Source organism: Mustelus asterias, chromosome 13 (genome assembly GCF_964213995.1).
Source record: "Mustelus asterias chromosome 13, sMusAst1.hap1.1, whole genome shotgun sequence".
NCBI lineage: Eukaryota > Metazoa > Chordata > Chondrichthyes > Carcharhiniformes > Triakidae > Mustelus > Mustelus asterias.
Window position 1 is genome coordinate 105,809,909 of NC_135813.1, and position 18,154 is coordinate 105,828,062.

General features: G+C 39.0%; 1 protein-coding gene across 9 annotated transcripts in view; it reads left to right on the forward strand.

Moving 5' to 3' along the window:
• Positions 1 to 18,154, forward strand: part of atxn2 (ataxin 2) — an 80,339-nt gene that overhangs the window by 39,962 nt on the left and 22,223 nt on the right. For 5 of the 9 annotated variants that reach the window (XM_078227434.1, XM_078227435.1, XM_078227436.1 and 2 more), the window contains 3 exons: positions 2,452 to 2,661; positions 8,704 to 8,880; positions 14,532 to 14,753. In XM_078227434.1, coding sequence (XP_078083560.1) covers positions 2,452 to 2,661; positions 8,704 to 8,880; positions 14,532 to 14,753 — 609 coding nt within the window. The remainder of the gene's footprint in view (positions 1 to 2,451; positions 2,662 to 8,703; positions 8,881 to 14,531; positions 14,754 to 18,154) is intronic. The other 4 variants (XM_078227439.1, XM_078227440.1, XM_078227441.1 and 1 more) reach the window with 1 other exon arrangement.

The window sequence follows — 18,154 nt, forward strand, 5'->3', positions numbered from 1 at the left end:
AAATGGTTCTTTTATATCTAGTTCATTTAGACATCCTGTACACTTCAAAATGGGCATTGCAATATGTACTGAATTTATTGACAAAATATTTATGTACTTTGGGCCTCAATTCTGTTTGCAATGACAATTATACACTCTTTAAATGTTGCACTGCTCACATAGTACATTATATCATTTGGATAATGGTTTGGGCCTGTTTAAATCTAAATCAGTTTCAGGAAAGAGGCTTGTTTGGTTTTCACTTGGTGGGTTCAGACCAGCTCCATATCAGCACCTTTTATTATTTGTATATAACATTCCGTCCATGGTGCCAGAGAGGTTTACAGATACACAAGATGAACAGAAAACTTTTTGGGTAAATCCATATTTTAGATAAAAGATAGACATGTTACTGTGCTGTCCGTTCGCAAATGTTCTCCACGGTTTCTTAGTTTGAGTTCTTTTATATCCTGATGTTTAAAGTTAAGCACATTTGTTTTCCATTATTAATCCTAAAATTCATGTTCTTAGATGTGGATTTATCCTTCCCTCCTTTCCTTCACATAAAGCTGCTTTGTAGGCCAACTTAACGTAATTGTAAAGCGTAATGGGGTTTTAGCTGTACTCTTTGGGTGTAAAAACACGCAGGGCTTTCTCTATTAAACGTATGTTATTATACTGCACACTAATGTGCTGCAAAACATTTCAATACCAACTGTTTTGATCATTTAGCATTTAGGAGTTGGTTCATATGCATAACCCGAAGTTGCTGTCTTTTCGGTTGTATTGCCAAGGGCATTTGCCGTACAATTTTGTAGCACACCAAAATGTCAAACCTCAATTTAACCACAGTTAGTTCTATCTGACATGAAGATCGGTGTGAATTATAACACAACAGGTAATATACCTGAATATTAAGAGCAGGTAAAATTTTCTAACAATTTGCTTTTAATTAGACATGGGTTTCTCACAATTCACTGGAAAATATCAAGGGTTTAAACACATTGGCAATTCTTCAATGAAGTTGAAGTGTGTATTTTATTTTAAGTGTTTGTCTTTTGAAAAACAACATTTTTATGAATTTTAATTTGCTGGTGGTAGGTCAAATCATAAGTTTCTCAAGTGTATTCACAAGTATATATTTTAAAAATACCACGTTGACATCTGATTTTTGAGGAAGTATGGTTTCCATTCCCGGAGTAAGAATAATTTTATTCAAAATTAAACACACCAATGGATTCATTCTAGTAGTCCTCATCCAATAAGAAGATATTATGTGGCACAATAAGTTAATTCATCATTTTATTTCTAGGAACAGTCAGGCTGAAGAGATGGGAAAAAACACTCTCGCCTGCAAGAATCTTGTGCGCTTGACAGTTTTTGAACCTGTTCCCACTGGCTTTGAGCCTACAGCACATTATTTAGAATGATTCAGTTTTCCTTGTGCTCCACAAAGGTGGCTGATTTGAGAAATAGAAAAAAAAATGACTGTGAACTCCTGCAGAGGTATATTGAGAAGATGATGCAGCTTTTCCTTGCCTTTGATTATACTAAACCATCATGTGTTTTATATTGAGATTAAGAACCTGAATGGAAGTGGTCTATTCTTACTGTTGGCATCCTTGGGCCCTGATGAGCTCAGAAATTCACCAAAACTGTTGATTTAAGAAAGTTCTTTCTTCCTCTTCCCTTGCTTTTTCGTAGTTTCTAAGTATGCCCTTTTCACAAAATAAAATGTAGATTCGTCACCCTTGCAATTTGCACCAAGTAAAATTTTGTTTTGTTCTGCTTTTCTAGTCAACTGAATGAACTTGGCAATCAATAAACTTCAATACCCATCGATAAAGACAATTTTTCCATGCCCCCCCTTCAAATTCCTGCACAGACTTACCAAAATGTTAAATATCCCTGCTAATTAAGAAACATGGATTTATTTTTTTCTAAGCCTGATTACAGTGACAATTTTGTGCTGCTCTCTGTGGATGTTGCATTTCTGAAACTTTTATGGTACATATTTTAACACCTCTCATTAAGTGATTGATGGAATATCACTTGTTGAAAGTGCCTCAGAACAAGGAACAAATTCAGATTGTGACCAATTTATTAAATATGCAAATCTGAGTCTTGATGCACATTAGAAGTGTTGGCTTTCCAAACGCATCTTGCTTCCTAAAATACAAAATCCTAGTTTTACCTCCCAAAATGCCACGGTAAAAGACAAAGCTTTATGAAATATTGGATATTACTTTCTTCTTTGTGCCAAAACACTGTACATAGAGTGCTTTATCTTTTTAATTGTGCATAATGTTTAATTGTGCATAATGTTTTGAAATGTAGCTTGAAAAGTTCAGTGCAAATTTATTATAACTATTTACTGTCTTGTAAAGTGTATATAATTTGTCATTTTCTGTTACTTGTATTCCCATATTTTTCTTTAGTTTTTACTTTCCTTCATATCATTTGTTCTGTCAGGTGTTGCCTGGCCATCGCCTTGCCCATCTCCTTCCTCTCGCCCACCTTCTCGCTATCCGTCAGCTCCCAACTCTCTTCCACCTCGGGCAGCCACTCCTACCAGGCCGCCCTCCAGGCCCCCTTCACGGCCTTCAAGGCCTCCGTCTCACCCCTCTGCTCATGGTTCTCCAGTTCCTGTCTCTACTATGCCTAAACGCATGTCTTCAGAAGGTACCACAGTTAGTCTGTCCATATATGTTTGTTTAATTTCTTTGCTATATAATAATGCAGTTGTACTTTTGTTTCTTAACCTGTAACCTGTATGATGTTTGAAAACTAAACCTATTTAATCCTTCTGCTTTGCCATTACGTTGTCCATAACCAGCTTTCCTTAAATTTATATTTTAGTTATTGTATATGAATGTGTATTCAAGATAATGTGCGATGATCAAAGGTGCATGTTGGTTACATAAAATGACTTGGAAAAAGTAATTGAAATATAAAGGGATTCTTGTGACATTCAAGTAGGAATATTTTTATATGGCACTGAATCTGAAACATTATCATTTACACCACATGCAAGTTAGCTTGTTGGAAGAATAAGTAACATGAGCAACTAAGTGACCAGAGATCTTAATGACGTTATAGACTCCCAAATGACAAATCCACAATCATATACAAATTTAACTTAAAATTTGTTGTCTTGGGGACTTTTCCTTTTTTTTTCAGAATTAGCCATAATAATGTTTAGATATTGTAGTAAGTAAAAATTCAGAAGAATCTAAATAGCTTGCATTTCTTGAACATCTATTTTGTTTCTCCTCACACTTATGCAATGAATTACGTTAAGTGCTCTGACTGTTATGTAGGCAATTTGAAACAACCACATAATGGAAGCCTCCACTGTAAGATTCTGAACATTTCTTCAAACAGGGATGAGGGTGCTAACTCAAACACAACAAAAGCAAAATACCCTGAATGCTGGAAACGAAATAAAAACACAAAATTCTGGGAATACTCTGCAGGTTTGGCAACATCTGTAGAGTGCAAAACAGTAAATATTTCAGTTTTAATGAATGCTTATTAACTTGAAGCCATGGGCATGATTTTCCAGTCCTGCCAAAATTAAGGGACTTTTGGCTAGCTCGTCATATCCGCTGCAGCGGGACCTGCGATACCTGGGCTGGAAAGTCCTGCCAATAACTCTGTTTCTCTCAACAGATCAGGTAGCACCTTGTGTAGAGTATTTTCAAATTCTTTGTTTTGATTGGGAATTTTAACTAAATAGCTAACCACCTCAGGCCTAGCTTCATATCCAGTCAAATCAGTGAAACTAGGTCACATCCTCTGGGTTACGTGCATGTTAGTTTAGTTGTAATTATTTTATAAGGATTTGGGTACTGTTGCCACCTTTGAGCTAAAACTGCTTTCCGTGCATTCCTTAATGTTTTTATTGTGTGAAACTTTGCATTTATATGTAAAATTAATTTCTTGAGGCATTGCTATGTGGCTGCTTGAGGGGCCAGTTTGTATGGCAGCTTCACTGCATGTTTGTGGCTGTTTGACGCATTTTCATGAGAGAAATGTTTATTGAAGCAAATGACTTTCAGAAGTTTAATGTCTAAGTATTTAATGATGAGTTCATATTTTGAGCGATGATAAACATTTGTAGATGATTAATTTGCCAACAGTAACTCACAGATATAGGGTTGCGGGTATGCATAACAGAAGTTGACATTTGTACTTAAAGTAAAAACCTTGAAAATAGTAGTGATACAAGTGATTATTCAGCAAATTCTGAAGAATAAATCATGTATATATTCTAAATCATTTAAAGGTATCCTTGTATATAAAAAAACTAATACTACTTGTTGGTTGTGGATACTGCAATGTCATTCAACTAGAGGGTGGGGAGAATCAGTCATGGTTTCCTGGCCTGAATCACTGCTAAGTAACATTTGCTGGAAAATGTAGACGTGCAGTAGGTGAGCGTAGAATTGCAGTGAACAGGGAATGTAGCTTGCCCACCTTCAAGGCAAATTGGCTGCTGCCAGCTGCTGTCCAGGGTCACCTATGAGGAATGGTTCATTGGATGAGGTAGCAGAAGACTGGATATCCCAGCATAAATTGTCTTTTGGGAGAAGGATGTAAAATCCTCTGGACCTGATGTTGGCCCTTTTCAGGCCTATTCTTTGTGGACTAGGAAGTGATGTGTGGTATCTGTTCTGAGTCCGTTTGGAGGTTTATTTTTCCATATGCTTGCATTTAATGTAGTTAATATTGTTGTCAGATTGATTTAACACATGCTACAAACTGGCAGTTGTCACTTTATTCATGTAAACACCTAATTCTAATAGTCATCAGTGTAAATAGTGAAACAAGTCAAATGCTAGTGCATAGACCATTGCATTTGACATGGAATGTGATGGTCCATATCATATGCATTTTTTTTGCACAGGCATTTCTTTATTACCGTATTAATGGTTGGTTTGCAGGTGGTGTGGGCTGACAATCCAATATATTAGTGTGATGTTTTGCTGAATTGTACTTTCAACGCTATGTTGTGCCTTTGAGAACAGAATCAGGGTATAATGCTAAACATGATTACAAAATGTTTCAAAGCCTCCAAATTCCATATGCCAAATGCTTTGTATGTCATGATTAAAGTCAGAAGGTAAGCAGCGTGCTTAAAGCTACCTGAAGTCTGAGGAGCACCACGGTCTGAACTTCACTTTAATTTGTTTTGCTAACTAAACTGCATATGAATTATATGAAAGTTATACCTGAGACTTGCTATAATTGCATCATGTTCTGAATGCACATCAGTTACAAAGCCTGCACCTTATGATGGGTGTGGCGAAATGCTCCTTCCCTCCTGAAGTTGATTCTTTCATTGAGGGGTTGATCACACATTTCATGTTTTGAACTTGACAGTTTTCAGTGTTACAGTCCCGTTCTGGTCTGATGAACATTATGAATCTGAAATGTGCACGTGATCATTGAGAATTGGCAATACTGACTTTTTGGAGCTGAAGACGATAGCTCTATTCGCCTACACAGAGTGAAACCTCAAAAAGGATGCAAAAACCCAGGGAAACGGGGAGAGGTTGAAAAAAAAACGAGAAGACAGGCTGAAGTATAGAAAAAGACCAATAAGGGAAAAAGACAGGGATAAGGAATAGGAACCAATAAAGTTAAGGAAAGGAGTGACGGGCTCTAATTCCTACAGCCCTTAAGCGAAATTTGGCTTGGGAGAAGTCCTACTAGTTGAAGAGACTGCAAAAGTAGCTCCAAAGATCTGAGAAGGCAACCAAAGGTTGGTAATTCTGTGCTGCAGGGAGTTGGGGCAACGATATATCTTTTGAAACAGTAGTGTTCTGCTTGGAACAGCTGAAGAGCCGAAATTGCACTTTTAGGTTGATATTTAAGGGCATTTATTGTGTAGTGTGATGTGTTTGACCATAGTTTACCATAGATAAGTTCCTGAAAAGTGAACAATCCTGTTCTGATTCAGATGTGGCCAAATCAACAGAATTTCAGGAGAAACAAAATGACAGCTACTTGGCCTTTGGATTTTTGTGGGCTGGTGATTACTTTTGCCCTGTCCCAGAATGCCTAATTGTAGGAAGAAGCTCTCGAACACTGCAGCGGTACCAAGCAAGTTGAAGTGTCATTTGATTACAAAACGTCGTTCACTCTCCAGCAGGATGTACATTCCTTCGAACGCCTGAGAGAACAAAACTTAAATCAAAATCAAGACGAGTTGGAATGTGTTCGGATTTTAGATAATGCACAGGAGATGACTTACCTGGTGGCTGAGTTCACAGTGACATTGAAGAAGTCGCACAGCATTGCCAAAACCCTAATTCTGCCAGAATGCAAATATATTGAGAGGAATGTTGGGACCTGATGTCGCCAAAGAAATCCATAAAGTTCCTCATTCTGATAAAACATTCAAATGATGTATTGACAAAATGTCAGCTGATATTGGCCAGGTGCTTCAAGAACAATTAGAAATGTGTAAAACCCGCCCTGCGGATTGAAGACTCCTCAGATATTAACGGGCACTGCCAGCTCTTAGCCAATGGTGGGGATTCTATCAAAAAGAATTTCTTCTTGCAAAAAGAAAATGCCCAGTCATGTGACACCTTTTGTGTCACAGCTGCCCATCTGGAGGAAAACAATCTTGACTTGGACCAAGTGCAATAGCATCTGCACTGACAGAGCATTTCCATGGCAGGAAAAGCCCAAGTGTTTGTGAGTAAGGTGAAAGAGCAGAACCCTGGCATCCAGGTCAGCCACTGTACCCTGCATTATGAAACCCTTGTTGCCACAACAATGTCATCTGCGTTTTCCGGCAGTATTAGACCAAACGGTGAAAATCTTGAACTATCTAAAATAATGTCCTTTGCTTTTGTGCTTGTTTACTATTTTTTTGTAAAGAGATGGGAGCTGAGTGCCAGAGTTTGTTCATGTGCACAGAAGTTCTCTCCTGTGTTTATGAGCAAGTTTTCAGCACTGCATAAGTTGCCCCACAAACATTTAATATGTGGTACTACTTGGTGTGCTAAGCTTGCATAACTTTGTTATATTCAGCCATCTGCATGAGCTGAATGGTAAAATGAAGGGGGGAAAACAAGAAAATTCTGACCACCACAGATAAACTCCAAGGCCTTCAGACCAAAACTGGTTGTTTGACAGGAAAAAATGGCAAGCATGTCAATTGAAATATTCAAGCTGACTGACATCTGTGAATCCTGCTGGCAAAACCATACTCAATCTCCTCTTCTTACATAAAACGCTACAAGAGAGATTCAAATGCTTCTTGCCCTCCATGAGCATGGAAATTTTAACTGGGTGTATGATCCATTTAGTTCACTTTTGAATCATCAAAGAACTTGCTATTAAAAGAACAAGAGGAATTTGCAGAGCTCAGGATAGATCATACAGTGAAACTGAGGTTTGCAAAGATGCCACTGGACTCACTTGTGTTGCCTGTGGGACAAAAATATCGTAGCTATTTCCGATCGTGCTAGAGCAGTATTACCGTTTCCCACGGTCTACCTGTGCGAGTTGGCTATCTCAATACTGGTTTATTGGAGGGAACGTCTGTGTGTAGGGCAAAACTTGAGTTGCCCTGTCATCAGTTCCCCCCTGGATCAACAAACTCTCCTCTGAGGCAGGCTCAGGTGTCATACTTACATTGCCTGTTAGATGCTGCTCACAGCATTTACTTCACTTACGAACTTTCACATTGAGAAATGCAGACTTAAACAAAACTGAAACAATTGACATCTTTAATGGGAAACACTTTTAAATTGTGTACATTTTCAATAAAATATACTGTATTTGACATGAAATTGATGAAAAGGCTTTCATTATAAACTACTTTAGCCAATGAAAATTGTATTAGATGGTGGCTTGACATGGTTTTAAGAGGTTTTTGAGACAAAAGCCTTCTGCTAGGGGGCAGTTCAGTTAGAGAAAAAGATGGTGTGCCTCAATTTTTGGATAAAAATGTGTCTTGACATTAAAAAATGATTGGGAATCACTGACATTGATCGGATGGGCCAGGTGACCTAGATTTGTGCTGTATTTTCTATATAATTCCATGAATTAAGAATGTCTTCTTTGGTTCAGATTGATGAATTTACAGCACCAGACAGCAAAGTTTTACTTATCCCAGTTTCTTTGGTTTATAATCTGTCCTGTGCATGTTTTTTTCGGTTCAGCAGTACATACGTACAGTGTACTGAGCTTAAAGCAGAAAGATGCACAAACATTTTTCATTAGTCCTCAAACCTTATTTTATGGATGTAGAGTCCAGAATTTCCATTTTCTAACACCTTTAAAAGGACTTCGTGTCCGTCTGGTATTGACCATACTAAAAATTGATGTCTAAAATGCAATAGCTACACTGCTTAATGAAGAAAGAATGAACTAAAAAATTGTCAGCGACACACAAGTAAAGAATTTTATTAATTAAAAGCTCACAATGTAAATTCTTATGGAATTAAAACCTTCACTTCAACAGATTCTGGATCTCTTGTCCACTGGAATAATTGACAGATTAATTCCATGCACAGGGCAAAAAATGGCTGTGGTCTTATGAACTGCAGTGGTATACTATCGTCTGAGTACACTGATGTCATAGGTCACATCACTGCAAACATATTCAGACACTGTGACCTAAACTTGGAGATCATCAGTCTCTTTGATTTGCTTGGCATTTGCCGTGTACTAATATTTATTACATTTTGTTTTGTCACCAAGGTCCTCCACGGATGTCTCCAAAGGCACAGCGCCATCCTCGACATAGAGGTCCTTCTGGTCGAACTGGCATGTCTTCAGGTTCAGATTTCATATCCCATAATGTATCTGGAGAGATTTCTACTCCTGTAGCACGAAACAACCCTTCAGGAGGGACTTGGTCATCTGTAGTTAGTGGAGGTAAATCTATTTAAGCTGAAAATGGTGAATTTAATGTTGGTGTTTTAGGCTTTTTACTAGATTGTGTGATTGCTTAACAATAACAAACTGCATTTAGATATGTTGCTGGACAGAATTAGTTGTTCAGCTGCTTTTGGATTCTGACACTCTTTGGTGAACAGACGGAGATTTTCGAAGTTTTAAAAATGACCTTTATTTTCGTGTGACACCAAGGGATCTGATGCACCAGCTGGTGGCACACCAGAGAACCCTGAATGAAATATTACACAAGCTTACTTTCAGGTTCGGTTACAAGTAATTAGCATGTACCAATCAAAGATTTACATTTGCTCAGAAATTATCTATATCCATTCGCAACTAATAGTTAGGATTACATAAGGGATATAGTTGTCCAGTTATAGCTTGTGCACATCTACCTATTTATAATATCAAGTGTTTTTACTTATCTACCACTTTCCAGCGTATGTCTAACCAATAGTATATCAACCTCCCATGTCCATTGTTCCTTATTATAATAAGGAATAACAGATACTGATAAACTGCAGCTGCACATAATTCAATGGAACTGTTTGTACATTGTGTAATTGAATTAACAGCTAGCAGCTTATTTGATTTTTAAACTGGTGTGATTATTAACCCTTTTCAGATAAAACCCTTTGTTTTAGACCACGAGTTAGCAATTAGTTCGGTTCAAAATGGGCCAATGCCAAGGGAAGGGATTAGAATTTTATCAAAGGGTACAGTGTTAATTCTAATAATTGTATGTTGAGGAAGAATGAATCTGAAGCTAACTTGTACCTTAAAACAGGTTCATTTCCAAGGCATCGAAGCCAAGTCTCTCACTCTTCCTGTTCCTTTGAGACATTTGATTTATATATTCTTACAATTATTCCCTAATCTTTTCCCAACTGGGGACAACTGTGCTTAATTACCAACTTAAAGCATGCATTTCATTGCAACACAGACTGGCTTCAGTCTTCTGGATGTTGGTCAAACAGTTAAGGGAGTCGAGAGAAGTGGTGAAGAGGTAGAGTTCAGTATTGTCAGCATGCATGTGGAAGCTGACCCCATGACTGGATAATGGCACCAAAGGACAGTATGCAGTTAAGGAATAGAAGGTTACCAAAGGCAGATACTGGGGGTCTCGGGTTATCATACGAGTCACAAAGAGAAACCATTGCTGCAGATGATCTGCTTTAATTGGATAGTTGAGTGGAACCAAGTAAGGATAGTCCCACAGAGCTGGACAATGGAGGAAAGGAGGAAATACCATATCAATAGCTATGGATGAGTTAAGAGCAAGGAGGGAAAATACACTATTTGTGATCATGATTAGGGACATTTCATTGCTTTGGAATTGTTGGAAACCTGATTGGAGAGATTCAAACTTGGACTTTCAGGAAAGGTGAGTGTAGATTTAGGAGGCAACATGTTCAAGGACTTTGGAGAGGAAAGGGCAGTAATTCGCAAGGACAAAGGTGTCAAGGTGTCTTTTTTGGGGAGAGTTGATGGTTTTGAAAGTAGCAATAGCACCTAATGATTGGCTAGCTTTGGGGGAAAGAAAGAGAATTCTGATTATTCTAATGGGTGTGTGGTCAATTTAAAATGCTATATGTAGAAAATGAAGTTCCTACAATACTTGGATGTATTTTTCAGCGCACGTTGCAGTGTTTTATCTGTGCTTGTCTCTAGTGTATTCAATGCAGCACATTAAGCTTTTTAAAATTGTACACCCATTTTAGTTCTTGCATTGAAGTGAATGTACTGAATCTGCTGCCCCTATGCTACGTGAAATCAATGAGGACAGTCTTAGCTTAGTTCATTCTTGTTATGAAGCTATTAGAACAGAGCTGCCAATAGTAATGCACTAAATTGGTCATTATACTGATGTTATAAGGTTGCAAAGACATACAAATATATGTACGAATTAGGAGCAGAAGTAAGTCATTTGGCCCCTCAAGCCTGCTCTGATGCTGGCTTTAACACTATTCTGCCTACCTCCAATACCCTTTGAATCCCTTGTTATAAATTATCTACCTCTGCCTTAAAAATATTCAATGACCTTGTCTCTACCACTCTTTGGGAAGGAAGATTCTACGACTCAAACCAAAATTCTCCTCTTCTGTCTTAAATGGGAAAATCCATGCTGTTTCCCTCATGGGTAAGCATGTGGAGCATCAGGAAGATTTTCTTGTCACAATTTCTCCATTTATGCTTTAAGACTGGCTGATGACAGCGGCAGGAATCCACTACTACAGAGTGCTATTTTGAGTACAGTGTGTTTTTGAGCCTTTCTCCTATGTAATTGTGTTACTGATGTCTGTTGAGGTTTCTGAACCTGTGTGGGTTTTGGAGGGCTTTTCCGTTTGCAACAGGGTGGCCTGCAAGCAAGACCTGTTTTACTCATGCTCCTGTTTTCATTGCTATTACTGTTCTGTTGAGTTAGTTATTGGTAATCTTAATTTTATTATCTAAAGAAGATCCTTTTAAACAATGCATTTGACTAACTTTATTGTGATCTCAAGTTACCACATCTTTTTGACAACAAGAAGAAAATGGGAGGAAAACAAAACAAAGATTTTCGATGTTTAGCGTGGCAACACAAGGTCCAGATTGTCTAGATAGGCTGGTCTCTGGCAATAGCAAGGACAGCATTCAGCGTTGGTTAATAAGTGAAGCAACACTTACCTTTAAGAAGGCTCTTGAAATTTCTCAGGGCATGGAAATGGCTGCCAGTAGTGCTAGACATATTCAGCAAGCTAGTGATGATGCCCAGGCTGGGACACTGCACCAAATACAGAAAGGTGAAAATAGTGCAGTGTTTTAGGTGTGGAGGCCACACTATGCGAGTCATTCCAAGTTTATGGACATTGTTTGTCACCGATGCAACAAGATGGGGCAATTTGCGAAGAACTGCAGGGGTGTGAAAAGCAACGCGAAGGCTGAGCAAGAAAATTTAAATTTGAGGAATCCTCAAGCAGCCACACACCAAGTGGAAAGCTCGGAGCAGGCAGAGGAGCATATTTAGAACATGCTTAATGTTAATGAGCACAAGTGCAATCTATATGACTGCTGGTGGATGGAAAGCAAATCAAGGTGGAGGTGGTCAAGGAGCCTCTACATCCATAATTAGTAAAGAGACCTGACATGGAACTCTAACTGAGCGCCAACCGTACTCTGGCAGAGATTAACTTTCGAATGTTCACTGGAGAGTCCATACTTTTGCTCAGGACATTTGAAGTCCATATGACAAATAATCAAGAAACAAGGGCACGGCTGCTTGTGGTAAAAAGAGAGGGGCTGAGTTGGCTAGGACGTGACTAGCTCAGCAAAATTCCATTGAAGTGGGGTGAGATCAAGTACCCAAGGGTGACACTTCATCCTTAGGAGTGGTCTGATAGGTTGTGCTTCAGACTTCATGTGGACCTTGCTGGACCTTTTCATGTTTTTCTCGATTGTAGATGCACATTCTAAATAGTTAGAAGCACCTATTGTGAATAATATTACAGCTCCTGTTACCATAGAGAAGTGGCATCCAATTTTTGCAACTCATGATTTACCAGATTTGCTTGTTTCAGATAACGGCACAAAGTTTACAAGTGAGTTGTATCAAAAATTCATGCAAAGAAATGGTATACGCCGTGTGTATACTGCACCGTTCCATCCGGCTTCAAATGGTCTCGCAGAGCGAGCTGTTCAAACTGTGGAGGGATTGAAGAGGATGGCAGGTGACACCTTGAGAACAAAGCTCTCCACATATTTATTCCAATATCGTATCACACCACAATCCCCAACCGGGCACTCTCCAGTGGAATTGTTAGGTGGAAGCCGAAGTCTCATTTGGGTCTATTTCAGTTCTGAGAAAAGTGAGCAGGAGATAAACGAAGCAGAAGGAGGGACATGACTACCACTCCAAAGAGAGGCTGTTCAAACCCAATGTTCATGCTTACATTAGGAACTTTGGTAGTAACCAGAGGTGGTTACTGGGGATAACTTTAAGCCAAAGTGGTTCAGTATCTTGTGTCATGAGACTGTGACGCAGTAGAGTTGTTTGCAGACACTAGGAACATATTTGTTTGCGGTATGACCTAGGGTCAGAAAGGTTTTGGAGTCGGTAACCGTTACTAATAACATGGCAGAAGGTAATGCTGCTGTGGATGTTCGTCAGCAAGTTGTTTGAGGTTCGAGGTTTGCCAGTTGACTGCTGTGGGAATGGAAGAGGAATGTTCATTTACAGATTCTCAGCCTACTAATGTTCCTACAGTTCCAGATACAAGATTCCCCAGTGGTATTGCATAGGTTGCAACACAACTACAAAGCTCCTGGCAGCTTTTCATATAATTACAACATTACTCTGGTATTTCTGTCTTGATGGGGGATTGAAATTTAAGAGGGGGGAGAAGTGTTCCAGAGTGTCATTTTAAGTACAGAGTGTTCTTGAGCATTTCTGCTATGTAATTGTTTTAGTGACGTCTGTTGAGGATTCTGAGCATGTGGGTTTTGGGGGGCTTTTCAGTCTGCAAGAGGGTGGCCTGTAAGGAAAACCTGTTTCACTCATGCTCCTGTTTTCATAGTTACTGTTGTTACCTTTCTGCTGAATTACTGGTATTGTTAAACTTCATTTTTTATTATGTAAAAAGTCTTTCTTTTAAACAACGCATTCGACTACCTTTATTCTGGTCTCAAGTTACCACACCTACTCTTCCCAATTGTAAGGAGAATTTTGATTTAGAGCTGCTGTAATAAGATATAAATGTATTTAACCTATAGTTTTAATTTTTATATTCTACCCATTATTTTGACAACCATTTCTGTCAACAAAGTTAGAATCATAGAAATCATAGAAACCCTGCAGTACAGAAAGAGGCCATTCGGCCCATCGAGTCTGCACCGACCACAATCCCACCCAGGCCCTACCCCCATATCCCTACATATTTTACCCGTTAATCCCTCTAATCTACGCATCCCAGGACAGTATGGGGCAATTTTAGCATGGCCAATCAACCTAACCCGCACATCTTTGGACCCCAATGGTCTCCAATGTGTTAACATAAATGAGTTGGGTGTATTTCAAGGTGATTTTAACAAAATGAAAATGAGGGAAGCACTAAAACTTTGCCTGTCCAAAGATCTAACTCTTCAAAATTTAAGCAAGATGAGTTTTTTAAAAATAAGTGCAAAGAGCAGTGAATTCTTTGGAATTTGAGAGCCGGGTAATTCAAACATCCCAAGCATAAATTAATAAGTTGTTCTTGTAAGTTCAGTACAGCAAATATAATTTGTGTAGCAGCCAAGGAATTTTATTTCTCGGACTGTTTTTAACTTGACCATAATCCTCCTCGGGAATTTTAGATTGGTTTAATTGGAAGTTGCTGTAGTTGTGTATTGAAGAAAACAGGCTTGAATTGAATGACCTTTTCCCATTTTATTGGCTCTCTTCTGCTTTTAGTTAAGTGTTTAATTACACAGTTTTGGTGCAATTGCTCTTAAACCGTTAGTGTAATCTGATTACTGAGAATGCTATATACTGTTGGACACCATGTAACACAGGCATTGATTATATTTAGAATACTTGTTTGTAATTTAGATGCACCTTGTTATTTGAGGTACAGCGAATACTTAACTCTTATTCTTGTCCTTTGAAACTTCAGGGTCAAGTTCCCGTTTATCTCCCAAAACACACAGACCACGATCTCCAAGACATGGTAACCAGCCATCCCAATATAATCCTGGAAATGCTTCAAGTGGAATGATCCTATCTTCTCCTCAACCTGGTAATGTCCCAGCTGAACCTTTAACCATGCCTGCTACTGCTGTATCTCCCACACCAGCCAGCCCTGCTGCCAATAGAGCTGTTACCCCATCATCTGAAGGCAAGTAATTGTTTTCCTGTTTCGCAAGTTTTGTGATATCTATTTGTGTTATAATGTTGCATATCAATTCTGCACACTCTTGAATTTTGTTCATTTTGATTTGGTGAGCAAATTTGATACCATTTTATTATACATATATATTGAGATAATTCTATGGTGGCTAGCCTATATATGTACCCATAGAAACTAGTAACCCAAGAGTTTTAGAAAAGGTGAACAGTTCTAAATAGCCCTGAATAAAATATGAAAACCAAATAATTCTGCTGGAAAGATGGTGCAAAACTTTGGCGTCTCCTGCAATCAAGCGATGAGCTTGAAACCCCATATAATATCAGTCACCAAGACTGCTTGCATCACCAATGTACTATTGCTTGCTTTCTCCCCTACTTCAGCCCCACTGCTATTGAAACCCTAATTCACGCTTCTGTTGACCTTTGGACTTGATTACTTGAGGGTCCTCCTGCTCAACCACCCTTCTTTCTCCACCTTTCATAAACAGCAACTTGGCCAAATTTCAGCTGCTTGCATTCTGTCCTACACCCTCCCCCTTCACTGAACTATGCTTAGCTCTCCGTGTCCCAGTTGAACTTAAAACTTATCTATTCATATCTTGCCATGGCCTTGGCCTCTAATCTTTACATCCTCCAATTATAACTTCCCCTTTGAACCTTTAACTATGGTCTTGCTACAACAACTACTGCTTGTATTTATGCAGCACCTTTAATGCAATAAAAACAGCCGAACCCATTTTGTGACATTATAAAGCAAAATTTGACACAACTACATGAGATATTAGGGCAGATGACCAAAAGCTTGGTCAAAGAGATATTAAGGTGCGACTTAAAAAAAGAGGATAGAAAAGCAGGAAGGCTTAGAGAAAAAATTCCAGAACTTCGGGCCTTGGTAGCTAAACACAACCACCATTGGTGGTGCAGCTTAAAATTGGGGATGTTCAAAAAGCCAGAAATGGAGAACGTCAGAAAATTTGCAAGGTTGCGGGGCGGGTAAATTAGAGATGGAAAATTATAAAGCCATGGAGGCATCTGAAGCAGGGTTGATAGATTTAAAATTGAGGCATTGTTTAACCAAGGACCGTTTTGCCACCCAGAGATGATGGGTGGATGAGACATGATGCAAGTGAGTGCATAGACAGCAGAGTATTGAATGGCCTCGGGTTTACAGAGAAAAGAATGTGGGCCGCTGGCGAGGAATACATTGAAATACTCAAGTCCAGAGACAACATTGGCAAGAATGAGGATTTCAGCATTAGATGAGCTGAAGCAGAGTCTTGTGAAAATAAGTGCCTTTAGTGATGGAAGCAAAAGCAAAATACCCTGGGTACTAGAAACCTGAAATAAAATCTAAAATGTTGGGAATAGTGAACAGGCAGAATCTGTGGAAAGAAAAACAATTAACGTTTCAGATCTGTAACCTTGGTCTTAATGTTGACGTGGATATGTGATCAGAAGCTCATTGCACGATCGGATATGACACTCAGGATGCAAACAATCTGGTTCAACCTCATATACTGGCCAGGGAGAAAGATGGGGTTGTTGGCTAAGGAGCTGACTTCATAGTGGGGACCAAAGGCAATTAATATTGGGAAAACCCAAAATCATATGGGAAAATTTCTGGTGGGCATTAGATAAGCAGTCTGAAAACTTAAGCTACTTTAGAGACAGTGGAGGAGACATGAGAGGTGATCATGGGTTAGAGCTGGGTACGTGTGAAAACTGTTTTTATTCGAGGGACAGCATTCAGGCAACCGAAACAGGGTCCAGTCTAGATCCAGAGGTTAATGGTGTGGGACAGGAGGAGGAGCCATTGCAGGTGAATCTCTGATTATGATTGGATATATAGGAATGGAATTGGGTGAGTGCAGTTCCACCCAGCTAGAAGGTGGTGAACAACCCCCACCATTGGTGGCATAATCTTCTGCCACTGCCATCCTCCTTTCTGGAACTCTCCCTCTAAATTCCATCAACCGTTCACTTGCCTGTACTACTAATAGACCTTTTAAAACCCCTTTTTCTGGTGATTTTTTTTCTGACCTGTGCAACTTGGCTCCGCATCTTTGCACTGACCTCTCTTATTTAGTTTTCTTCCCTTCTCTATAAAATGCTTTGAAATGATTTCTATATTGTGTTTAACATACATCAAGTTGTCTTGGTGAAAGGGGCAATTCAGCTTATAGCTTGAGTTGCAGTCACCCATTCACTCACTGAAAGGCATAGAAATGTCGCAGACACAAGATTTCTTTTCAGAGGGACGTGGGAGAGGATCTACAGGCAAAATCAAGCAAGAAAAATTACTTTCATGACATTTTTTTGTATTCTCCTGTGAACCTGAACTCATCCAAAATTGTACTAGAAACAGGGAACACAGTCTCAGAATAAGGGACTGGCCATCAAAGATCAAGATGAGGAGGAATTTCTTCATTCTGATGCTGGAGAATCTTTGGAATTCCCGACCTCAGAGGGCAATGGAAACTCAAACATTGAGCTTGTTCAAAACAGAAATTGATAGATTTCTGGCTACTGATAACATGAAGGGAAATTAGGGTATTTGGGAAAAAGCGGCATTGAAGTCGATGATTAGCCATGGTCTATTTGAATGGTGAAGCAGGCTCGCTAGGCTGAATGGCCTACTCCTTGCATCAACTCCCATTTACCCACCACCTTTGCATTTACTGGCTGTGAATTTAGTTCCTGATCTGGAAATGCCTTGATTTGAAAATTGTCATCTCTGTTTTCAAAGCCTTCCATGCAACATTCCCTCCCAATTGTTTGATTACCAGCAGGCTGTTCATTTAAGTCGACCAGACTTTTAAAAATTTTGGGTGGTAATTCAAAGTGGCTGACTTGAGTTTGGCCTGCATGAGAATCTCCAGGTTGCTGTGTGGATGCACAGCTTAGAGGGAATGTTGTCTCTGTTTCTTAGATTTCCGTTAGTCCTACAAACTACTTGGGATCCCTCCAATTTTAGTCTCTTGCACATCCCCCGATTTTAATTGTTCCACCATTGGCAGCTTTGCTTATTGCTGCCTTGGCCCCAAGCTCTGCAATTCCTTCCCTAAATCTCCGTGTCCCTTCATCTCTCTCTCTCTCCCCCTTTTAGGATGCTCTTTAAGATGTTGTTGGCCAAGTTTTTGGCCAACTGACCTCTGTCTCTGTAGCTCGGTGTTGAATTTTATTAGCTAATACTGCTATTAAGCATCTTGTGATATTTTATTATGCTGAAGGTGCTATATAAAATATAAGTTGTAGTGTTTAGGAATCTGCAATAAACGTGGGTGCTGCATCTTTCCTAAGAAGGAAAATACACTTAATTTTATTTAGGATTATTATTTTTATCTTTTGAGAATTGATTATTTTTCTTCACATTTTATCCAACCAAATCTA